The 25,745-nt window shown below is 42.4% G+C and overlaps 1 protein-coding gene across 1 annotated transcript in view; it reads left to right on the top strand.

The window, feature by feature from the left end:
• Window positions 1-25,745, top strand: part of SNX4 (sorting nexin 4) — a 49,923-nt gene that overhangs the window by 14,320 nt on the left and 9,858 nt on the right. The window contains exons 5-10 of the mRNA XM_015411270.1: window positions 1-56; window positions 6,645-6,717; window positions 8,228-8,289; window positions 15,514-15,579; window positions 23,341-23,430; window positions 24,744-24,843. Of these exons, the coding sequence (XP_015266756.1) occupies window positions 1-56; window positions 6,645-6,717; window positions 8,228-8,289; window positions 15,514-15,579; window positions 23,341-23,430; window positions 24,744-24,843 (447 nt within the window). The remainder of the gene's footprint in view (window positions 57-6,644; window positions 6,718-8,227; window positions 8,290-15,513; window positions 15,580-23,340; window positions 23,431-24,743; window positions 24,844-25,745) is intronic.

Raw genomic sequence — 25,745 nt, 5'->3', positions numbered from 1 at the left:
TCAGATTCAAGAATAAAAGCTCTTAATGCAACATTCAGAGTGAAAAATCCAGACAAGTAAGTATAAGAACAATTAAATAATCTTAGTCACAGTTGGTTAATATCTTATCTCCTTAACTTGTAGATCTCAGTGCATGTGCTCGTTTTTTAAAACACCAGATTTTAAAAACCACTTAACATAGAAATGGGAAAGAAACTATTCTATGGAAGAAGTATATAGCTCTACATAAGAACCTTATGTCTGACAGGACCTAAATTTCTCTCTTTAAATATATAGTGCGATCTGTTGGATGATGGATATTTATGTCATCTCAGTCATTAACACACTAGAATGTCTTTGGCAAGTCACAGTTCTCTCTCAGTGCTCTTCTTATAAAGTGGGAACCTTGGAAGAAGAGACAATTTCCCCCTCATTGCTGCAGCAACCCTATACGTGGTCTGTTTTGTGAGGCTCCCCTGACCCTCAAGGAGGATTTTCAGGATGGGCAGCAGGCTGCTTGGGAAAGACAGAAAGGTGCACTGTGCCAACTAATTGTGAGAGCTTTTTTCTGCTGAATCCAGTCCATAGCTTTTCCTGCCTGATATAGTTGAAGCTGGGAATAAGATCATTATAGCCTGCTGATTGTAAGAACATAAGAACATAAGAGATGCCAATGTTGGATCAGGCCAAAGGCCCATCCAGTCCAACACTCTGTATCACACAGCGGCCAGAAATACCAGTGCCATCAGGAGGTCCACCAGTGGGGCCAGGACATTAGAAGCCCTCCCACTGTTGACCCCCCCCCAAGCACCAAGATGACAGAGCATCACTTGCCCCAGAGCCCCTATCTATACTTTGTGGCTAATGGACCTCTGTTCCATATGTTTATCTAATTCCCTTTTGAAGCCGTCCATGCTTGTAGCCACCACCACTACCTGTGGCAGTGAATTCCAAGTGTTAATCACTCTTTGGGTGAAGAAGTACTTCCTCTTATCCGTTCTAACCCGACCGCTCAGCAATTTCATGGAGTGCCCACGAGTTCTTGTATTGTGAGAAAGGGAGAAAAGTACCTCTTTCTCTGCCTGCTCTTTCCCATGCATAATCTTATAAACCTCAATCATGTCACCCCTCACTCGTCTTTTCTCCAAGCTAAAGAGCCCTAAGTTGTAGCCAACTTTCAACTGATGCTTTAACTAAACCCTCTGTCTCCCTACATTATAGGCAGTCAGCCTGTCTTCTTAGTATCCAACAACAGCATTTAAAACAAAACCAAAAGCTTTGTTCTTGTTGAACCACCATCTCATGTAGTCCAGTCAGCTGCTTTCTAAAATGCAAATGCACAACGGACCTTCTCCTGGTTATTGCTTTTGCTTGTGTTGGCTGAACCATATCCGAAGGTCAGACTTGTATACTGTAAAATCCTTCCGCTCTCCCCCTGCTCCCCTGCTACTTCCGCATGTAGCTGAGCCGTGCTCTGTTACTCTTTTTGGAGACCTCTTCTTCCCTTGTCGCTATAAGAATAGGAAGTGGGCTGCAGTTACAGTCCTTTCCTTTGTATTTCAAACACTGGCAAAGGCACAGAATAAACAGATTGGAGAAGAATTCTCTCATTGCCCCCCCAATGTATGTAATTAGCATAAATGGTAATTATGTTCAGTTGCTGAGAATCATTTGTTTTGTGTGACCACAGATATAATATTTTCACAGTATTAGGGCTGGTATAAAAGCACCTTGCTATATTCAGTATAGGAGCTGCGGTGGCTCAAGTGGTTAAGACGCTGAACTGCAGGCTGTGGAAGGTTGGTAGTTCAGCAGTTTGAGACCCGAGTTGCTGCATGACGGAGTGAGCTCCCGTCCCTAGTTCCAACTCCTGCCAACCTAGCAGTTTGAAAGCAAGAAATTGCAAGTAGATAAATAGGGACCACTTCGGTGGGAAGGGAACAGCGTTCCGTGCGCCTTGGTGTTTAGTCATGCCGGACACATGACCACGGAAATTTCTTCGGACAGCGCTGGCTCTTCGGCTTTGAAACGGAGATGAGCACCGCAACCCTACAGTCAGATTCGACTGGCTTCCGAGCAAAGGAACCTTTACCTTTACCTTTATATTCAGTATAAACTTAACTTTTTCCTCTCTTGAGGCAACTGAGTGATAATCTGGTCCTACAAGTTTCTGGCCTGACCAGTTTGAACTAAGGTGGGAGGAAGTAGGGCATGGAGGGTGTGACGAACCCCTGTATCTCCCCAACTGTTTGGATTTCCCCCACCAAATCTTCAGTTCCTCTTAGTGACTGAGTTGCCCTCATGCTGCATGTATATATTCTTTGTCATAAAAGACTTGATCGTCCCACTCTATGTTTAGATATTTAGTTTAGGCTTTTTTCTCAGTTCAGGAACTGTACTGGAAATACAGGAGCTGTTAAGTTTTCTTTAAACCCTTGAGAGATGGCACTTGCGGCAAATTAACTTTCAAAAACAGAATAAAGATTTTATTAGACAGGCAGGGAATATATGTATAAATGGAATAGTCAAGGTTTTGAGATTGCTGAGGTAAAAACTTTCTAATATTTACAAGGTTGACTTCTTAGAACATTCAAGAGAGTGTATTTGTAGTTGGTTTCAAGGCTTTCTGTTTCTTTCTTTGAAAGGTACTTTGTTTAGTATATTTCAGCACAACACGGTTCTTATTGATGTTTCTAGATTTCTTCCTTCAGATATTACAGGTTTTCCTTTACATAATACAGCTTTTCATTCACTCCTGAGGTGTCTAAGCTCCTCCCCTTTATCACAGACCAGGGTTCTCTTCCCAACCTTTTTCACTGGCAGGAAGTTATGCTCCTTGTCCCTAAGAAGCAATAACTCCTTCTACTATTTGGCTTGTATGGGAGTTCTCTCTAACTGCCCAGACCTTCTGCCAAATCCTTCTCCAGTATCCTTGTCTGTATAAGGCTGTTCTGTAGCTTTTCTGACTGAGAAACTAAAGTTCTCCCTCAGAGCGATTTTAATATCTCTAAGACATTAGGGTTTCTTCTCTTTGTAGAAGTACTTTTCTGACTATTGCCTGTCAGAAAACAGTGACTCCCATATGTGCCTTCCCTCAGAAGCCAAACCCTCTGGCTACTGATCCAGACTTTAGAAAGCCCAAACAGCAAAAGACCAGTTTGCAAAAGACCCCTTTTCCCTCCAGATCAGCTGTTTTATTTCCTCTCTCAGCTGATGCTGGCCAATCAGAGAGTGAGCAGAGCGGCCAGTCACCTTAGCTCTACTCTCCAGGGAAGATTAATTCTAGAACTCCCTGACTCTCTGATACAAGTAGCATTTGGAAAAGCCTGCTTTTCTGTGCTATCCGTCACAGAGGGTATCTACTGGATAGCACATATACACATGTCCCCCCCCCCAATCATTGGAGCAGCTTTGCATTGTATTTTTGGCAGATCGAACTGCAGATGCATTTTGGTGTTGTTTTCTAAAAATGAAGTTTTAGTGCGTCTGTATGAGGTACGCGGTGAAGAGTAAGGCTGACAGCTGATTCAGCTCCCTGGAGTATTTATTTGTAATGCCAGTTGTGGAACTGGTGAAGAATCTGTTGTGATGGAGAATTCCTCCACTCCCCGGTCCATTCAATTTTAGGCAAGGTGTTTTCTCTAAAAAATAAATAAATTATCGCGCCTATCCTGGTGCGCTTCCATTGATGTCACTGAGAAAGTACAACAGGGCTCAGAATCCTCGCCAATGCAGACCCCCATCCAAAATTAGCCCTGTTATCCCTTTTCCTAACAATGCCCCATGGCAGGAGAACCTCTGGATATGACATGTAACACTGTGGAAACGAGCCAGCCTAATGGAAGCCTGTGCTGCCTCCCATCATGGAAACAGGCAGTAGAGACAAGGATGTGAATAAGCCCATGTTGAGCCATTGGGTTTAGGCCTTACCCGATATGTGGTAGGAATTTCAAAATACGGAAGTTTATATTTTCAAACTTTCAAAAAGACCCATGTTCCTATGTTTTGTATTTTGCAGTGTACAAATATTTGTTGTGTGATCCAGTCCTTCTTGAGATACCTCTTTATCACCAGCTGTGAGCTTAAAATCTTATGTCTGTCCCTCCCCCACCCCCTGATATAGTGGAGTCCCAGTTGGTTACCTATTGGTTGTCTTCAGAGTTCATTTCCTGCAGGAGTGCACGGGAGCAGAGCTCCGGCAGTAAAGAGCCCAGGGGGTGGGCACATACAACAAGCCCCACCCCCTGCTCCCAGCAGCCCTCAGTCAGAGCAAGAAGCAGCCAGGCAAGCTGCAGAGCCCCCCCCCGCCCCCTGGCCCAAAACAGTCCAGTGGCACCTTTAAGACCAAGTTTTATTCAGGTACAAGCTCTCCCTCCTCTGAGAGGACAGATCTGCTTGCGAGGACAAATCTACACGTGTCCCCCCCCCCCAATAGCTAGCAATCCAAAACGGTCCAGTGGAGCCTGAGCGGTGGGTGTTGCCATCTGACACACTTCTGGTGATGTCAGGGGGGGTGTCACATGCAAATAAGTTATGCTAATGAGTTATGCTAATGAGCTCCTGCACCTCTTTTTCTACGAAATGACCCCTGCTTGTCTTTATCATGACACCTAGTTATTTCAGACAGCATTCCACGGTCAGTGTTGCTAGAGAGAAATACAATTTACCTTTTTAGCTTGGGCATTGTCCACCACACAAAACTAAAGGAACATCCAGAAAGTTCACTGGGAAGTTGAAATCTACCCTGCACTTCATCTTTACTCCCAGACGGAAGGGGCTCTGCTTCCCGCTGGCTCAGCTGAGCTTAGGGCTGGCTTCTCCTGCTGCCCCGTTTAAATGAGGCTGCAGGGGAAGCCAGCCCTAAGCTCAGCTGAGCCTGTGGGAAGCTGAGCCAGCCGGGAGCACTCTGCTTCTCACCAGCTCAGGTGATCCTCAAACTGGCTTCTGCAGTCCCTTTAAACTTTAAAGGGACTTCAGTAGAAAGCTCGACAAACAGCTAAGAGGCGGGAGTAATGTGTTTCAGCCTCTCCGATGTTTTTTGGATCTACCCCGAATATATCTGGGATTTTTTCAGGAACTCCCCCCCCCCAAAAAAAATCCCAGATATCTTTGGGATGCCGAAATATACCCGAAAAATACTGATAAGGTATTTTTGGGGTATATTTTCAGCTCAGGTAGATCCAAATGCACACCCCTAGTCCAGAGTGCTTTTGCCCAGCTTTGGCTGGTGTGTCACCTTCATCTGTCAGTCAGATCTAATCACAATGATCCGTGCTTTAGTGTCATCTAAACTGTTGCAATATGCTCTACTTGGGGCTACCCTTGGAGAGCTTTCAGAAGCTGCAGCTAGTACAGAATACTGTGACTAGACTGCTGGTTGGGGCCAGTTATTGGGATTACAGAATGTTACAGAAATTACACTGGCCACCGATCAGCTTCTGAGCCCAATTTGAGGTGTTGGTTTGCCCTTTAAAGCCCTACATGGCGTGACACTGGGATATCTGAAGGACTGCCTTCTCCCATGTATTCCTGCCTGGGAATTAAGATCAAAGGCAGAGGGAAAGGCTTTCCTGACTGTCCGACCAATCAAAGAAGCTTGTCTGGTGAGCATGCAAGAGAGGACCTTTTTGGTGGCACTCTCATGATTACGGAAAGCCTCCTCAGGGAGGTGCCCCTGGCCCCTCACTTCTTTAAAAAAAATTAAACTATTTATTGAAGATTAAAATAAAGTACAATGCAGTACTTAGTAAAGCATGAACGAAAAACAATTACAAAATGATCATTAAGTCTGTGGTGAATCTGACACATTGAACACTGTCCAATCAAAATCTTGCACAACATACTCCAGATCTGTGCGTACCTGGTTTCCCTATTTACAATTCTTGCCACAAAATCCAAGTCTTGCACCCCGGCTTCACTTTTGAATCATCAACAATCATGATACCTCGATAACACAGTATTTTAAGTATGGAGCAGAGGTCCATCAGTGGCTATTAGCCACAAGGTATAGATAGAGGCTCTGGGGCAAGTGATGCTCTGTCTTCTTGGTGCTTGGGGGGGGGTCAACAGTGGGAGGGCTTCTAATGTCCCGGCCCCACTGGTGGACCTCCTGATGGCACCTGGTATTTCTGGCCACTGTGTGACACAGAGTGTTGGACTGGATGGGCCTTTGGCCTGATCCAACATTGGCGTCTCTTATGTTCTTATGTTATGTTAAGTGGCTTAAATATTCTTACCAGTTTTACGTATTTATATATATTCTATTTTATGTATTTTATTTCTATATTGTAAGTTGCCTTGAGCGCCATAAGGAAGAAAGGTCGCTAATAAGAGTTTTAAAGAAATAAATGTTTATTTCATTGTGTTTTTTGTCTTCCTCGCCCCCATGAAAACAGATTTGGGTTCATGCTAGAAATGTAGTCTGAGCAATATTCAAAATCTCATTCCCACCTAACAGATGGACAGATGAGATGCCCAGTGCACAAGTAGCTGAGGAAACTACTCACTTAAATAGCTCCTCTGGTCTGTGATGGCTGCTCCACGAAGCCTGAGATTATTCTGTTTGAACAAATAGCTGAGCTGTTTTGTTGTGATCCTGCCATGCACTTTGTGAGAGCTTGCTTCTCTGATTGCTAGTGATGTATTTCCTGTTCTTGCATTCCCAGGAGATTTACAGAGCTTAAACACTACAGTGATGAGCTGCAGTCTGTCATATCACACCTTCTGAGAGTCAGAGCTGTAAGTATTTCCCATCAGGAGTCTGACAGAGTCTTGAAATGTATGAAATAAGTGGAGCATCTGTGCATCGACTATGTGAAAGTGGTGCTTTCGGAGACAGGGTGTTTTCCTATATACCTGTCCTTCCTTTTCATCACAAAATAAATGAAATGATACGTATTATAATGATACACTGTTGCATATTTAAGAGAGTCACAGATGTGATGTGAAAAAACCGACTAGAGCAACTTTACAGTACTGGTGGTACTGGGAAACTGGGAAACGGTGGATCGTTGATGGGGAAAGTATGACAGTCTCTCTAAGCTCCTCCTGTGTTTTACTCCAATCCCTGTCTCTTCCAGTTAGTGGAATTATGGGAACTTTGTCTCCTGCCTAAGGGGTTGATTTGTCTGTACTGAGGTTTCAGTAAATTACTTACTTTTCACAATATCTTCAGTTTCATTGGATCTCTCCCAGAAGATTTATAAAGGTAAAGGTTCCCCTTGCTCGAAAGCCAGTCGAACCCGACTCTAGAGTTGCGGTGCTCATCTCCGTTTCAAAGCCGAAGAGCCAGCGCTGTCCGAAGACGTTTCCGTGGTCATGTGGCCGGCATGACTAAACACCAAGGCGCATGGAACGCTGTTACCTTCCCACCAAAGCGGTACCTATTTATCTACTTGCAATGTCTTGCTTTCGAACTGCTAGGTTGGCAGGAACTGGAACTAGAGACGGGAGCTCACTCCGTCATGCGGCACCCGTGTATCGAACTGCTGAACTAGGCCGTGCTATAATCATGTGCCCATCCCCCCCCACCTCTCTGTAATTTATTTGTCCACCGTGGGGGACAAGAGTGTGCATGTACTGAGGAGGTGTAAAAAAAGTCTTCCCATGCCTCAAGGATGCTCACTAATTATGAAACTAGTTAAATAGCAGTAGACATACTGGGATAATGTACTCCTGAAAATGAAATATTAAATTGCTGAACTACTTACCCTGGCATCTTGTCTGTCTCTGTCATCCAGGAAAGTAGTACTGTCATTCTGATCTTTTTTAAAAAGGCACAGTAGATCATCTTGAAAATAAGCCAGAATTTAGTGCAGGTCACATTGCCAGAAATCCTATCCCTCAGTTTTTAATACATCAATGGACTCGTTGATGAGGCTGGTTGAACTGAGTGTGGTACTAGAAATTCTGAAAACAGTCTTGCATAAGAGTCCCTGTCGAGCGTTAAGGTAGTCATGGTGCAAAAGATGTGAATTTGAGCAAAGAGGAAATAGCAGTAGATTCAGTTTAAACAGTATTGTATTGTTTGGGTGGAGACTGACCAGTGTGCAGAGCAAGAGGGAGAATGCTCTTTTCCTCCCAATTTTGTGATGAACCAAATCACTTGTGCTTTGTGTGAAGCTTGTGGGGCAGATAACTTTATACATCTGAACATTGTATTTGATACTATTTCCTCTAGGAAATGACATATAAAGTACCTGTTTGTCTTTTTAGATATCTAACTTCTACATATAAATCCTTATTTTAGAGAGTCGCAGATCGACTGTATGGGGTATACAAAGTCCATGGAAATTATGGGAGAGTTTTCAGGTAAGAGCTGAGAGTGGTTTTTATAACTTACTAGTTAATTCAGTTCATGTGCCTTAGAAGCAATTTATGGGGGAATTTGTTTGCATTGGAAAATACTGCAGCTATATCTTTACTGGATTCAGATCACCTTGACTGATACATTTGAGACCTGAACTCAGAGTTGTCAAACTCATTTGTTACAAGGGCTGGATCTGACATAAATGTCACCTTGACGGGACAGGCCATGTGTACCATAAAATGTAGTGCCAGTTACTGGAGATATACGTTTTATAAAGGACACAGGCAAACTCAATTAATGATATTATTTTTATTCAAAATACAAACATGCTTAAAACATTAGCACTGATAAGTTCCAAGTTGGTGTGTCCTTACCAGTGTTCCCTCTAAGCTGAGTTAGTGTGAGCTAGCTCACAGTTTTTTAGCCTCTGGCTCAGACATTTTTGTCTTAGCTCAGGAAGGATGGCTCCAGAGCAAATTAATTTATGCAGTAGGCAAATTGCTCGCTCATAACTTTAATGGTAGTAGCTCACAAAGGAGAATTTTTGCTCATGAGACTCCATGGCTTAGAGGGAACATTGGTCCTTACCACATGGCATCCGCTCGCCCCCACAATGAGCAGGACACGATAATGGACAGGAGAACCATGCATGTTGCTCTTGGAGGAACGGCAGGATAAAAACATTCTAGATGGGTAAGATTCAGGAAAGCGTAAGAACGAATCAAAACAAAACCCAGACACATTGTGCAGGTGTGTTGTGGATTGAAAGCAACTGATTTACTGGGGAACCCACAAAAACCCCAATAAATGTGTTTAATCATATGCAAGACTAGGTTTTTTCCCAAGGGATACCATAAAATTGGGGATATCTTACACTTCCATACTAATTAGTTACTTTTTTGTATATATAGCACTTTAAGGAGATGAGTTATCTTCCTTGCAAGTAAATAAGGTAGTTTTTCACCACAACCCCCACCCCCATACGCCCAGCCTCAGCAGCCAAGTACGGCTACAATCCGTCTCTCATCTTTTGTTTCCTTTTTCCCTGTCCTACCTCTGAGGATCTCAAGGAGGCACACCGGACTCCCCCTTCCACCACCCCTTCTCCCCGCTCCACAATTTTCTTTCAGGCTGTGTTAGAAGAGCAGATACTGTTGAAAGGCATTGCTCCCTCTCCCCCGCTGCCGCAGCTGCATTTCCACACTCCACCTCCTTTTTGCTTCCTTCCCTACATCTCTGTCACCATCTCTCTCTCCTTTTGGACATGTCTTTATTTGGTGCTCCTGGAAACTGGGGCTCCCAAGAGCCACCGTGGGCCTCTGGACAAAAATTCCATCAGCCCCCCCCCCTCCAATATGACCCTGATCCAAATCAAATGTTGTAAAAAACCAAATCACTTGGCCAGCTGTTAGCATGACTCTGTAATAATAAAAGGATCCACATGTCCATCTGTCTTTCCATTTGCGGCGGGCATAACTCATCAGGAAAAAAACACTAGGAAAGTCAAAATTGGGCCACCAGCTTCAGGAAGATTATGCGAATTCCAGGGCCAAAAATGAAAGGAAATGGAAAATCTTGGCCCAGGTTATCTCTGGACCCCCATGCTATTTGCAATGAAAGCTAAAATTGCATTGGACTAGAATCTAGGAAACCCAGGTTCACATCTTCCCCTTTTGTGCCATTGAAGCTTGCTGGGTGATTTTGGGCCAGTTCACACCCTCTCAGCCTAACCTACCTCACAGGGTTGTTGTGAGGATAAAACAGAGGAGAGGAGAATGATGAAAGCTGCTTTGGGTTCCCCTTGGGGATAAAGGCAGGATATAAAGTAAATTAGAAGTGGTGATAGATGAATAGCAGATCAAGAACAGATGAAGGAGGAGGAGGAGATGTGAAAAAGAGTTAGTGAAATGTAGAGAAAGACAACAAAAGTTTCTTCTTTTTTTGCTACCACAAACTTAACAAGGCTACCCCTTGGTAAGACCTGGCTGTGCAGGAGCTAAGTGGAACTAAAGGAAAAAGGAAACCATAGACCTTTTTAGGAGGCTGCCTCCTGTCCTGGCTGATTGCCCCTTGCTCCAGTGTAGGTTTGGCTGATGGGTTTAGCAGCATCTCATCAGCAAACAGTTTCCTTCAATGTCGTGGTAAACTCTGCAGAAAAGCTGAGCTCTTTGCTGTGCTCGGCCTTCCCTGCTCCCCTAGTGGCTGCAGTCAGAACTGCATTACGTTTTTTTTTAAATGCATTTCATGAAAATCGCATGACTCCGGGTTCAGGTGCCCTGCCGCTGACTTGGGCACCCCAGATCGCAGTCCCCCTGTATTGGCGGCCCTGCCGCAGTCCCCCTGTGTTGGCGGCCCTGCCGGAAACTTCCTGGTCCTCATCTCTCCCTCTCCCTGCATTGCTTTTCTGAGTGACACCCGCTCACATTGAGATGAAGAGGAGGAGGAGGGAGGGGGGAAGAAAGGGGGAGGAGTGAGCAGCTCTGGATTTTCATTTGTGGAGAGCAGGAGAAAGTGGAACCCACCCCTCGCTCATCCAGAGCAGGTAGTTCAAGAGCAGCTGTACCGGACAGGCACTCCCGTCAAACAATCGCCCTTATAAGGCCTCAGATTTTTCCTCCATTTCCCTCTGTATTTTTCAGTTCCCCCATCTGATAACTGGGTAGCCTTTAGGTAGTAGCGTGTCGCTCTTCTTGTGGTAAATAAACTTTTATTATAATTCTATTGCCCCACCTTGTTACCATTTGATATTTTGTTGGCTTACCCCCAAATAAGGAACTGTGATTGAGGAGGGTCTGTACCTCTGTAAATTCTCCCTCAAGAATAGGCACCTAGGAAAACTGAAAGTTGAAACAGAAACCACATTTATGGGAATAAACAGGCAGGGGTTGGAAAATGATATTTACATGTGAATTTTGGGTAGGTGTGGTAAGGAGGTTCACATATATATCCCAAACTGCTTTTATACAATACTAGAGATGTTTTGTGAGTTGTTTTCCCTGGTTTATTTTGGCTTGATGCTGTTAGAGATGTTTCACTACTTTCACTGTGATACAGAGTTTACTAGAGTCCCTTATACCTTCTTTTGAACTTGTTTCTGGATGGTCACAGAGACTTGAGACTTTATTATGCTGTAACCCTGTGTTTATAGACCAGAGGTTTTCCTGTCTGCCCCCTTTCCTCTGGCCAGATTGTTATTCTCTTCTCCTTAAGAGGAATAACGTCTTTTGACTTGCTTGAGCGACCTCCATGTCTCCTCAAACCTTTTGGTCAAATCTCTGTCTTCCAGAAGAACAGTTTTTGTAAACTGGTTAATCAGCTTCCCTACTGAGAATGTCCAGTTTTCCACTCAAGTAATGTTTCTGTGTTTCACACAAGGAGATTTCTCTCCCCTCCTTTAATAGGTGAGGTTCTGACACTTCTTTGCCAGACTCACTGTCTCCACCCTAAGTCTGTTATTTGCAAAGGCCACAGCACACTTGATCTGCTCCAGACAGGGCTTATCGGACCCCTTTCTCTTCAGAGTCTTTCACTAGGACCGATTTCACACAAGAGCTGCGCCGCAGTCGCACCTCCCTTTGCCCCGCTTCTATTGGTCAATTTCCCACTCGAAGCCGTGCGGCCGCATTTTGACCCGTGGCTTCGCCCGATTTTCCCCGCGGTTTTGTGATCCTCAAAAAACAGGATCACAAAACCTGGGGAAAATCGGGCGAAGCCGTGGGTCAAAATGCGGCTGCGCGGCTTTGAGTGGGAAATTGACCAATAGAAGCGGGGCAAAGGGAGGCGCAACTGCAGTGCAGCTCTTGTGTGAAATCGGTCTAGGAGTTTTTTCTGTTAACTCCCTCTCTAGCTCCACTCCAACTGATCCACACTAACTGATCCACCAACTCCTTCCCACTTGAATTTGTAAACTGCTCAGTCCATTCACAAATCACAAACCTTTATTGGCATAACCAGTGTTCCATTCCACAATAAGCCGCTTTCACCTAATCAGAATGAGCTCCGTGAGCTGTCAATCATTTTTCAGATAGCGCACCCTTTTCCCAGCAGTATTGCCTAACAGCCTGCAGTTGCTTGCTGTCCGTCACAGCAGCCAGCGGTCGGGAGGGGCTGAGGATGGGCGAAGTGAACTGAATTCCCAGGTGGAGTGGGAGTTTATTTTTTCATTGTATGTCTTTAATACCAAGAAATGGCCCAGTGCTGGACTTCCTGATGGCACCTGGTATTTTTGGCCACTGTGTGACAGAGTGTTGGACTAGATGGGCCATTGGCCTGATCCAACACTGGCTTCTCTTATGTTCTCATGACTACGATTGAGCCCCAAAGAGAGATGGGTAGGGCAATGCGAGGGGAGCATTGGGGGGGCATGCAAGAGATTCAGGAGAGAAGCAGGCTGGGCATGAGAGAGGAGGAGGCGGCAACTGCGAACTGTGCACAGGGGCCTTGCCTGTGGGTAGTTGCTGCTTGGCAGGAGAGAAGTAGGCCACCAGTTGCTCGTGGGCTGGATAAAGAGCCCTTGACAGGCCAGTTCTGTCCTGCAGGCTGTATGTTTGACGCCTCTGCCTACAGTTATCTCTTCAGAGGGTGACGCGGTCCTTGAAAATGTCTTCTCTTCCGTTTTTCCATCCGCAAATTTTGCCGAAAAGCTTGCAGAACAACTTTTTACAGGGTTCACCTTCCTAGTTCCAAACTAAGTGTACAAGCGGCAGTTTTGTCCTTAGGGAGTAAAACGGAGGGGGCGGGGTGTTGAAGGACTCTACCTGAGCTTGCAAAATGTTAGGAATTGCTCTTCTGTCCTGGCATAAAATTGCAAGCACATCTCAGTCTACTTGAATCAGCTGGTTTTCACTGCCTTCCAACTACAAGCAAACTTGGAGAAATCAAAGTGGATCAGCAGGTTGCATTTGAAACACCTCGTCTATGCCTTATCCTGTTCAAGAGAAAAGCTGTTCACAGTTGGCCATCGTGAAACACATTTGAAGGTTTTGAACCTCTGACCAGATTGCCCAGTATGTCTTTCCTCGCGTGTTCAGAGCATGGGGCTTGAGTGGCTATTGCAGCTCTGCAGCATCTGCTTCTCCTCTGCCTGCCTTGCACATTTCCAGTTGGAGTGGGAGTTTATTTTTTCATTGTATGTCTTTAATACCAAGGAAGCATTCTGACAGTTGGGCAGATGTGCTGTGCTGAAAAAGCTGATTCAAGCAGTAGTCCTTCTGTGAGTTTATATGGCTGGACTGAGTGCTTAATTCTTTTTCCATCTTATTGGAAAATTAAGGAATCTGGAATCAGGGATTGTCCTTTTTATTCTACAGTTGGCAAATTTAATCCACTAGGCTAATGGATAGCAGATGGATGCAGTCCCGTGAAGATCTAAGCCCTTTGACATCTAATGGGCTTAGCCTAGGGTAACTCTGCAAAGGATTGCACTGTAAGAAAAGTGCTATTTAAGCTTCTGACAACTCTAAACAAGTTAACAGAATGTCATAAGAACATGTGAACAGTAGTCACATATTGCCAAAAACCAACAAAATTGATTTTTAACACAGGCTTGATAGATAATTGCCAATTTCTGTTAATATTCCAGTGTCCATTTCATTTTGATCTGATCATATTAATTAGTGTAGTTCTGTTCCTTGGTTTGGATCCACTGAAGCATTTCTGACAGGAACAGAATTTCAGTGGGAGTATTTTTGTAGGGGGAGGGGAGAAATATGTGCTCTGTGGGCAGAAATCTTTTTTCCCATGGAGCTGTTCCAGTGGATCCAAGCTATCATAATGTTTTAAAGGTTTGTAATTAGTAATGGAAATAATATGAAACTTCTTTTTAAAAACTAGTAAGTTGAACACCAAAAGTCTTCACAAAAGACTGTCTGTTCTTCAGATTTTTAGCAAACTTCACTCTGGGAGGAATATGGAAAGTTTCAAAGTTCCAAATTTCCCAGAAAATAAGGAATAGCATCCCTCTCCAAACTTCCAAAAAGTCTTTAACATGGATCTGTAATGGAGCTCTTTCCTTCTACAACAATGAGAACCATCAGCAGATGTATTAAACCCACTCCAACCTGTCCGCTACCCACGTTATGCCACATCACTCCCCCACATCTCCAAAGAAAAGATGCTCTTCTTTATGAATACAGAAAGGTAATTGAAAACAGAGAGTTGTCCATCCACAAAGACATGGCTGATGCAGGCCTAGCCAGACTGAGATCCCAACACCCAGCAATAAAATCTGCACAAATCCTGCAATCACAACATTTCGATCTAGGGAATGAATGGTTGTGAACGTGGATGTAGTCACTTCCACCCAATATCCATATCGGCAGTTGTGCAGACCGGTTGTTTAAATGGGGCAAAATACCAGGACCTGAATGCGATTGTGGTGCAGCCTGCCAAACTATTTTCCATCTGTCACAGGAATGTGAGCATCATGCTTTCCAGGGAGATGTGACAGAGCTCTTTGAACTTTCCCCAGCTGCGATTGAGTGGATTGAAAATTTAGATATTAGTATTTAGGGGGATTGCCCAATTGGTCTGCACACCCGTTGTATCAACTTGATTATGTATTTTATATTATTATATGCTTCCTGTGTGTAATTCTGCCATACAATAAGTAAATAATCCTTCTCCAGAAGAAAAAAGTCATACTGAGCCAGTGTCAAGTTAATGCAAATCTAAGAATATCATTGGATTTTTTAAAAATTGGGGAACATTATATATCCCATACATGTAACTAAAACTTTTTTTCAAAAAAATGAAGCATTAACTGCCTCTGTATGAAAGGAACAGAATATTTTTATTTATTTATTTATTACATTTCTACCCCACCCTACCAGCTGAGACCGGCTCAGGGCGGCTTACACAAAAATCAGCACATATTTTACAATAAAACATAAAATATAAATATAATGTTGTTGATACTTTCAGATTTCAGCTGTTTAAGCAAGGCGTCTCTTTTTTTTTGCTCCAGTCCCTAAACTCCTGGAATAGACTTTTTAAAAAAATGATGCAAGTGTTAGAAATGGGCAACAGGCTTTAAAGTTAGGTGCTCAAATTTTGTGTTCCCCAGCCCTGGTTGAAGGAAGTTCAGCGACCTAGCCAAGTAAAACGTTGACATTTCTGCATACAGATATCGCCTTGGAGGAACTATATACAGGATGTAGCTTATTAACTTCCTCGCCCTTCACGTGCGGTGTTGTTTTTTTAAATTTAATTTGCTTTTCTGTCTCTAGTGAATGGAGTGCAATAGAGAAGGAGATGGGGGACGGGCTGCAGAGTGCCGGCCATCACATGGATGTGTAAGTATTGACTATTTGAGAGTAGATGGAAACCAGATGGGGACAGCGTTAGAAGCGGGTGGGGGGTGGAGAGTCAGAGCTGGGGAAATTGGGTGTTTTAAAGAACAGCGCGCTCAGCTATGCAACATTTCATTGACTGTAGATCGGGGCTGCTTGAGAGTCTACTGCGTTAAGTAGCTCGAGGAGTCCCTGATGATTTAAAGGGATTTCTTTTTTATTATTATTTTGAAACTGTAGTAGAGTTTGGCACACTTCCAGCATTTTCTTCCAAGCCGCTATGCCAGAAACGGGTGGAATAAAACCTAATGCGCTGCAGATCTGATACTCTCCATAGTTTGGCAGGAGTAGTTTGCACAGTATGTGTATTTATGGGTTTTGTCTTACAAACTCCTGTCTATTCGGTCCCTAGATCTTTTTCACTTCTTTGGGGCACCTGAAGCCTTAAGCTGCTGGCATTCACCCTGGTAGCGTTTGGGTAGATTCAAAACGCTACAGAAAAGAGAAAATAAAATCCACCTGTAGCATTTATATGAACGAATAAAATATAAATATATATATATTTGCAGGATTTGGTGGGCAGAATAAGATTCCTGCTTGACCTAACTGTTTGCAGCATTTCTGAACCTTGTCAGACTAATATCCAGAACTTCTGTACTGATGGAACTTGGGCAGGGGGTGGACACCACAAGTTAAATTGAAGTAGTAAAAAATGCTTGTGTGGAAAGGGAGGGGGGGAATCAGAGGGCCATAGACAACAGCGATCTCAGAACACATCATCCACTTGTGCTTCATTCAGTATGTAAAATGCTTTAGGCTTTCCTTGGAAAGTTTCACTTTTACTTTGTATTTTGTTAGTCATTCCTTAATTTTTAAATTATTTTTAAAGATTAACACTTGCAGAGCAGTACATTGCTATGAGACCCCCAAAGAGTAGGAATTTATTTATTTATATTTATTTATTTTTGGGATTTCTATCCCGCCCTACCCAGAGGCTCAGGGCGGCTAACAACAATTTAAAAAATTTGTAACAATAAAACAGTATATATACAAATAAAATTTGGTGCTACAGATCTACATGCATTATACACAGGTCTATATGCGGTATACACAATACACAGCAGCCCCCATTTGCAGTAGCGGAAACGCCAGGAGCAGTCATCCCACACAGTTTTGCGGGCGACATCTACCCCCCACCCCAGGGTACAGTAGATGGATGGTAACATCGCGGTGGTGGTATAGCGGCGGCGGCTCCTACCCAAAGGCCTGGTGGAAGAGCTCCGTCTTACAGGCCCCGCGGACAACTGCACAAGGTCCCGCAGGGCCCGGATCTCCTCCGGGAGCTCATTTTGAGGCATCTCAAATGCAACTATGATACACTGACATGGCTTGAGCTTTGAGCTGTATATGGCAGTCGGTGGGGTTATTTCCTGTGAGCCTGTGTTCTGGCGGGGTATTTCTGGGAACCATTCTGGCTTTTTTGATCTGCTTCTTTGTTTCATTGGGTGGCAAGTATAATCCCAATAATGGAAGTTGTAGATCGTTCAGGTGACAATTTATATATTTTATTTACTTAAAATATTTATCTACCCAGATAATCCCAGGACCCAAGGCAGGTAACAATAAGGAAAAAACAGTACAAAACGTAACACAAACATTAAAACAAGTTCAAGTTCAATTTATCCTTTATTGGCATAAATTGTCAATACAGAATAGACAATTTAAGAGCAAAATGAAAACGCGACCCACAGGTATATCTATAAAAAAACATTAAAACCATACATTAAAAATGAGACTAAAAAGTATGGCCTCACCAACAGGGTATTCCTTTTTCGCTCAGGTTGCCCCAAAAGCTTTCTGGAACAGACCTATTTTGTATTCTTGTCGGAAAGTCAGGAGGTTAGGAAGGCCCTTGACCTCTTCTAGGGGGCTTTTCCAGAGACATGGGGCAGCCAGTGGAAAAGCTTAAGCTCGGACAGTGGCAGAACATACCGTAAACAATGGAGGAACTGATGATGGACCTTAGTGAGAAGAGCAGAGCTGCTACAAGACAGCATGTAAGGAGAGGCAGTCCTTCAGGTATGTGGACCCAAGGTTCTGAAGACCTTTAAAGATGAACACCAGTGCCTTGAATCGGAACTGGACTCTAATTGGCAGCCACTGAAGGGCCCTCCGAACAGGAATGCTGAGGTTCTGTTGGCTAGTCCCAGATAATAGACAAGCTGCTGCATTTTGCACCTGCTGTAGCTTCTGGACTGTCTTGAAGGGCAGCCCCATGTAGAGCATGTTACAATAATCTAGCCTTGAGGTCTTTTTTCCTAACACGTAAAGTATTCAAAATTCACAGTAAAGGGAAGTGTACAGTTGTCCGAGAGTTACCAAAATAATTCCGAAACAACTGTTATCAGTTGATGATGGGTGACCATCTGATCTATGATAGGGAGCAAGTATTTTTTAGTATCTCTTAATGTGTGTTTTTAATATCTCAATGTGTGTTGGCCTTTGCATCTGTATGGTGTTGTCACAGGAAGTGATAGGTTAAGTCTTACTCTGCTTCCTTTCCTTGTCTCTGGTAGGGACTCTGTGAACAGTGGTTGTCTTTTGTTGGTGGACAGGTAAGCAGTCATGGGGATGGAGAGGCTGTGATATTGACACTACCAGCTGTTGAATAGTGCAAGTTCAAATTCCTAGCCTTTAAGCTGTGGGCACTGATGTGGAAGTATGGAAATCCCATTTGCCCCAGGTAGAAGAGCCTTGACGCTTATGTTTACTGTAATCTGCTACCACTCTGTTTCCCCTCAGTTGATGATGGTGATTAATGTTCTGGCTGTCAGACTCAGCCCTCCATTTGTCAATGGTGAGAAAGAAAGCTTGGCCCTAATCTCCCACTTCTTGCTATATTTTGTGCGTTCATCTTTTCAGAGCAGGATTTCCTAACTGCCCTATTCTCAGCATATGCTAAAACACACACAAGACAATTTGTGTGTGTATTTGTTAAGTGCTGTCAAGTAGCGTCTGACTTTGAATTAATTACCTCCAGGATGTCCTGCTGTTAACAGACTTGCTCAGGTCTTGTAAACCGAGGGCCATGGTTTCCTTTATTGAATCAATCCATCTCATGTTGGGTCTTCCTCTTTTCCTGCTGCCTTCAACTTTTCCTAGTATTATTGTCTTTTCCAGTGACTCTTCTCATAATGGGACCAGAGTAACAATAGCTTTGGTTCAGTTGTTTTAGCTTTTAGGGAGAGTTCAGGCTTGATTTGATCTAGAACACGCTTATCTTTTTGGCAGTCCATGATATCCACAAAACTCTCCTCCACATTTCAAAGGAATAAACTTTCAACGTTCTTCCTGTCAGCTTTCTTCATTGTTCAGTTTTCATACCAATACTAGTAACAGGGAATACTATGGTATGAATTATCTTGGTCGCCAGCAACACATCCTTACACTTAAGAATCTTTTCTAGCTCCTTGATGGTTGCCCTTCCCAGTCTCAATTAGGAATGGGCACAAACAGCATTTTTGCAGTTCGGTTCGTTGTTCATGGTCAAACGATAAACTGAACTACAAACCGATATGAACTGTGAGGTGGTTTGTGTGGGGTTGTATGGGTTTATGAGTCATTTAAAGTTTAAAACCCTGCTTTTTGCTCCCTAAGAAATGTGGCGGGAAGCAGAAAGCAGGGGTTTGGAGCTATTTTACTGCTAGCTTTCTGCTCACCATGGCTTTTGGTGGTGAGCAAAAAGCAGAGGATGAAATGGCTGGGAGGCATTTCACCCCTGCTTTTTGCTGGCCGCAGCTTTTTTCAGCCAGCAGAAATCTCGGGGTGAAATGGCTTGGAGCCATTTAAGCCCCTGCTTTCTGTTCCCTATGGCTTTTCATGGGGAACAGAAAGCAGTGGTTTAAGTGGCTCCGAGCCATTTAAACCAAACAGTTGAGTGGTCCTGCTGCTCAGCAGTTTTTTGTGAAGAGCGGAAGGCAGGAGTTTAAATGGCTCCGAGCCATTTAAACCCCTGCTTTCTGCTCTTCACAAACCACCACAAACTGCATAAAAATTCTTGGAAGTTTGTGGTGGCTCTTCAGTTCATGAACATGGTTTTGTGAACCATGAACCGGGCAAAACTCGTGATGAACTTTAGTTCATGAGCTGCTTCGTGCCTATTTCTAGTCTCAATCTCCTGATTTTTTGGTTGCAGTCTCCCTTTTGGTTGATATGAAGCCAGGGAATTGGAAAATCTTGAACAACTTCAACTTCATCATCAGCTTTAAAATTATGTAATTCCCCAGTAGTCATTGATGTTCAGCTGTAATCTAACTTTGGCACTATGTCCTTTAATCTTGATCAGTAGTCATTTTCTGTCAGTAAAGTGGTGTCATCTGCATATCTCAAACTGTTAACGTTCCTTCCACCAATTTTCACTCCACTGTCATCTAAATCTAATCCAGTTTTCCTTATGATATGTTCTGCATATAGATTTGAAGGAAGAGGGAGATAAAACCATTCTGTTTCTCCATGTCCTGTCCAGAGTACAGGTTGCACATCAGAACAATCAGATGTTATGAAATGCTCATTTCTTTTAAACTTTTCATGAAGGAATCTGTCATCCTTTCATCTCTTCTGTATCGTTCTTCAGTGTATTTTTTCCCATCTTTTCTTTATTTTGTCCTGTTCAGTTAATGTATTTCCATGTTGATCTTTCAGCATGCCTGATTGTGCTTTAAATTTCCCTTTGATTTCTTGGATCAGGTCTCTTGTTCTTCATTTTTTGTTCTCTTCTGTTTCTTTACACTGACTATTTTAATAGTTCTTTTTATCTCTGTGTGCAAGTTGCTGGAATGCTGCATTAGACTTCTGATTCTACTTTGATCATCTTTTGCTTTTCATCTTGCTTTAGCAATTTTAAGCGTTTCATCAGTCATCCATTGATGCTTTTCACTTCTTTTGGCTATAGGAATAGTCTTTGCAAGTTCTTCCTTGATAATATCTCTGGTTTCACCCCATAGTTCTTCTGGTTCCTGTTCACTTGAACTTAGATATGAAAATCTGTTCTTTAAATGGTCTTTTAACTCTTCAAGCATGTTGTTTAGAGTGTATTTTGGCATTATGAATGTTTTGGTGTGTTTTTTCAGCTTTATTCTAATTTTCAGTATTAACAATTCATGGTCTGTACCGCAATCAGCTCCTGGTCTTGTTTTAGCAGAGAGAATAGAGCTTCTCCTTCTTTTGCTTCTAATTATGTAATTATTTGATTTCTGTATTGGCCATCTGTTGATGTCCACATATACAATCATCTGTTTGGTTGTTTGAAACATGTTCGCAATAAACGAATTGCCGTCTTCACTGAATTCTATGAGTTGCTCTCCTGCTTCATTTCATGCTCCTAGCTCAAATCTGCCAACAGTATTGGATTCTGCTTTGTTTCCTACTTTTGCATTCCTGTCACCTATGATTATCAGCATGTCTTGTTTGGGTGTGTGATCAGTTGCTTCCTGGACACTTGCATAAAAGCTTTCAAGTTCTTCATCAGCATATGTAGTTGGGGCCTAAACTTGAATGATGGTTATGTTGATTGTCTGATTGATATTATTTGGTCAGACTGTGCATTATAGTCCCTGCTTGTGCTATGCCTCGCCTCACTATTAGAGCAGTTCTGTTTCTTCTGTGTTTGTCATTTCCAGAGTAAAACAGTTTGTAATTTTCTGACTGAATGTCCTAATCCCGTCTATTTTGGTTCGCTCACTCCCAGGATTGCAGTGTTTAAATGTTCCATTTCTCATTTGAGTTTAACTTGATTCATACATCTCATATTCCATGTTCCTATTATATGTGTCAAACAGCTCTGGACTTTCCTTTTGCATCAATTCATGTCAACAGCTGAACGTCCCTTCAAGCTTTAGTCCAGTTGCATAATTAAGAATAGCACTATTCGTAGTTGTCTTCAGCTCTACCCCAGTAGCGGACTAAGTGCCATCCAACCTGGGGGGGTCCTATCTTCTACTGCTATATTGTTTTCCGTTTGGGATGGTCTCATCATAGGGTTTTTGAGGTAAAAGATTATCAGAAGTGGTTTACCATTGCTTTCTTCTGTGCAGTACTAACTAGGGTTAGCTGAAATGTCACTGCCATTGTCTTCCACTACTGCTGCCGCCCAGTAGCTACCTTTCTGATGTGACTGTTGATTCCTGAAGGGGGTGGATTAGGGTTGCCAAGTGATTATTCGCCGGGAGCGGGAGGCTCCCAGCCGGCGTCGGGTGTGTGCGCACGTGTCACCTGGAAGTGACGCAGGCACGCTGGGCACGCTGGATCTTAGTCTGGTGTCTCAGTTTGTGAGCACTCTGCCTTGAGTGACTCTTGACAGAGTCTAAACTCCTTATGGTATTTCACGTTATGACAATTCATACCGTATAGCTAACTACTTTTGCTGTTAAAAATTGAGAGTGGGGACTTTTTCGTGTTAAATGAGTTTTATTCTGCTGCTGAAGGACAAGTAGAAGTAACCACAAAAGTGAGCAGAAAATGGTGTTTAGAAGAAGAGTGGATAAAAAGATAAACATAGGGCAAGAGAAGGAGGGGAAAGGGGAGGAAGAAAGAATGGTTGACAGAAAAATAGTTTGGCTGAGGGAGAGCAGGAGAGAGAAGGGATGATTAACAGAGAAAGAGGAGGAGAAGGGGACGAAGTGAGAACGCGCCCGTGTGTGAAAAGGAAAAATTGGGGAGGAGAGGAGATGAGCAGGAAGAAGACAGACGTATAAAGTTCAGTTACAAGCGAGTTTCAGGACAGTTGTAAAACATACCGAGGAACATACACCAGTGTAGAACACTTCTAATAGCCCCTGTCGTTTTGTTAAGATGATAATAAACAACCTTGTGTAAACCTCGGGTCAAATTGCTAGGAAAAAAGCTTTTCACGAGCAATCGGGTAATAAACTTGAGACGGTCATGGCTTACATATTACCTCAAGCCTAAAAAATATTGTTTGTTCTTAAAGAAAACATAATATGTGGAGGCTATTACCGTCTTACAAATATATAGCTTTTTGCAACAGCAATAGGCCTGAAGGTTCTTTTTATTCAGCTTATTGCTGCCCTCGCAACCAGACCACCTTCTGGCCCACCAAAGTGCCTTATGCTCCTGCATATAACAAAACTTTGCATATCTAGATTGGGTCATCGTATTCTATATTGTAACCAAGACTTTATTTTGTTTCCAGTGCTGTTTTGGCTGAGGTATTAAAATTGCCAATGGCAACTAGTTCAAAGTGATTTATTTTGTAGATGTATTAAGCTATAGAAATCGACCTTTTTTTGGTTTTTGTTCTTAGGGAGTTAGAAAGAGCTCCTAGTTTAGTGTTCTTTCATTCTGAGAAAGTTAGGGAAAGCTCCTGTGTTAGTCACCTTCTGCTCCCATGAAGAAAATAGTAATACACTGCAATCGTCAATTAATATATTGGCTAAAGACTGAACTTTTGACCTCAGTATCAGCATACCTTTCTTAAGTTTGTTAGAAAAGTTTATCCCAGATATGTATAACATGTCCATTTTATACAGAACATGATTGAAGTCAGATCACTTTGTAACAGGACAGTGTTATTTAAATCAGTGATTTAATTAAATCGTTAATTTAAATCAGTTCACCTTCTTTGTAATTGCTTGAATTTCCTAAACAAGCTTTTGGTGGCTCTAACAAACCAAATGAAAATTTTATGACTCAAGAATGTTGTATCAAATTTTGGGAGCCCGTTTCTCTACTGTCATATTTTCCTAGGTACGCAGCTTCTATTGATGACATACTAGAAGAGGAAGAACACTATGCAGACCAGCTGAAAGAATATCTCTTCTATGCCGAAGCTCTTAGGTAAGCATATAATGTATAATATCTGTAATTTGATAATTCTGATTTTGTATAAATATTTCAATAGGCCTCATTTGTAAATTGTTTAATTGTATTGCTTGTATATAGCTTACAGAAGAAAAGGGACATTGCAATAGAAATGTGGATTCAAAGGCCGTCTCTTCCATAGAATCCTTGGGCAAGTCAGCTTCTCATCTGTACAGTGTAATAAAATCAATTGCCCTGAGACTTTATAGCTTACTGTATCCTAAATAGCAGTCCATATGCTGCTAATGTATATTAGGTGAATTAAAGGAAGTTTTCAGACGTTGTGCATGTTTACCTAACTGTGTACATTTTGGACAGTGTAATTATGATAGTGTGTGGAGGAATCAAGTAACCAAGTTAACCAGTCTTCTTGATTCTGTGCTTGGAGAGATTTTGCTCTCCAACCAGCATTTATTTGATTTTTGTAAAAGTTTACATTTATTAAGTGCCAGTGGCCATGTTGGTATATTAAAAAAAAATACAAAAGTAACAATAGCAGAATACTTAGTAGGAACAATTTAAGAGTAAGCAGGTTCACCAGGAGGACCCTTCTCAAAGTCAGATGTGAAGCAAGCATAGATTTGTTTTATTGTTTTGCTTGGTAAATACGTGTCTGGATACTAATGTCTGGATACTAACCTACCTTCGACATCAATTTGGAAGGGAACATATATAAACGTTTTAAATACATTCGGGGGGATGAGGGAGAAAAGATGTTCCTGGGTATAAAAAGTCCTAGTCTACCATTTTAAGCAGCGTTGTATCATTTTGATTGGCCAAAAAGGAAAGGCTCTATGGATCCATCCAAAGGTTTTAACTTGGTATAAGCCTCTATAGAAAATGACTAACATATAAGAAACAGGATGAAAGAAGGGCAGCATGGCCTAAATTTTCGTAGCTCTTCTCCTTCTATTTCCGCCATGAAATTGTAATATAATCAAACCTGCTACCTATTGATAGATTTTTTTAAATTCTAGAACAGCTGTTAATTCTGTACCATGTAGAGAACTGGATCTTGTAGAATTGGTTCTCATATTTCCACTGGAGACTTTCTGAATTAAAGCCTGGGATGTAACTCTGAAAAGAATTAGCAATTTAAAGATGCAGAAGTTAACATTAATGGATAGTGTTCCATAGCGTTTTTACTATGTCAGAATTTCATTTATGATTGGGTTATTTAATCAGTTAGTTGAATTTCTCAGGGTGAAGCCTGCTACAACAAAATTCTGATTTTAAGACCATAATGAGCAGAGTCTGTTCGTGACAAAGCTTTTATTTACTGTTTTCAGGGCAGTGTGCAGGAAGCATGAACTTCTGCAGTATGAGTTGGAAACAGTTGCTCAGGATCTGACATCGAAGAAGCAGCAGTGTGAGGAACTGGCAACAGGAGTAAGCGTGGTCACACTCATTCCCCATATATTTGCCAAGATTTAGAATTATAGACAACCTAAATGACATTACTGTATAACTTGCTGACAGGAGGTTGGTACCAAGTCCTGCGAAAACTGTGTCTCTGAAAGTGCAATCCTGTGCAGAGTTACTCTAGTCCGAGCCCACTGATTTTAAGTGGTGCTTAGACTGGAACAGTGCTGCATAGGATTGCACTGTGAGTTGTGTATGTACTTCTCAATGACTTACACTGTCTATGCAAAACTTCTTTTTGGAAACCCCAGTTTCCGTGCATCTGTATTGACCAGAGAGAAATTTAGCATGCTGTTGGTTAAAGTGCAGTTTTTGAAGTGCAGAGAGGAAGAATTCCTTTCACTTTTAAAAAAATGAAAGGATTTTGGTATGATTTCATTTGTTCAGTGGCTTGGAAGCCATCCCAAGGAATTTGGATAGCAAGGGAGTGCTTTATATCACAGGTGGCAATGACATGGAGAGATGAATATGAATAGTTATGCTATATACACCACACACAAGTTCTTATTATGTATGAACCTGCTTGACATCAACAGGACTTGACAGATTTTCTTCAGATCTAGGAGCCAGCCCAAAAATTCAGGATCCAGACTCATCCATAACATACAATATTTTCGTTGTCATGTGAGTTGCCCTCAAGCAAATCTCTGGAGAAGGGGCATATACATTTGCCGGAATTCACTTCACCAACAAAATCTTACCCCAGGCTTTGACTGCCTACATGTTTAGAAAAATGAAAAGAAGACTAGATCTCAGGGTAAACTGTTTCAAGCTATGGTTTCTATGTGCAGAGGTATCTTGTATATGGAGTACTTTTATCATATGTTTCCCCACCTGTGGTTTGAAAGTAGGACCCACTAGTATTTTTA

The sequence above is a fragment of the Gekko japonicus genome, unplaced genomic scaffold (assembly GCF_001447785.1).
Source record: "Gekko japonicus isolate JY-2015 unplaced genomic scaffold, Gekko_japonicus_V1.1 scaffold1793, whole genome shotgun sequence".
Lineage (NCBI taxonomy): Eukaryota > Metazoa > Chordata > Lepidosauria > Squamata > Gekkonidae > Gekko > Gekko japonicus.
Note: the sequence above shows the minus strand (reverse complement) of the source record. Positions and strands in the feature narration are given on the sequence as shown.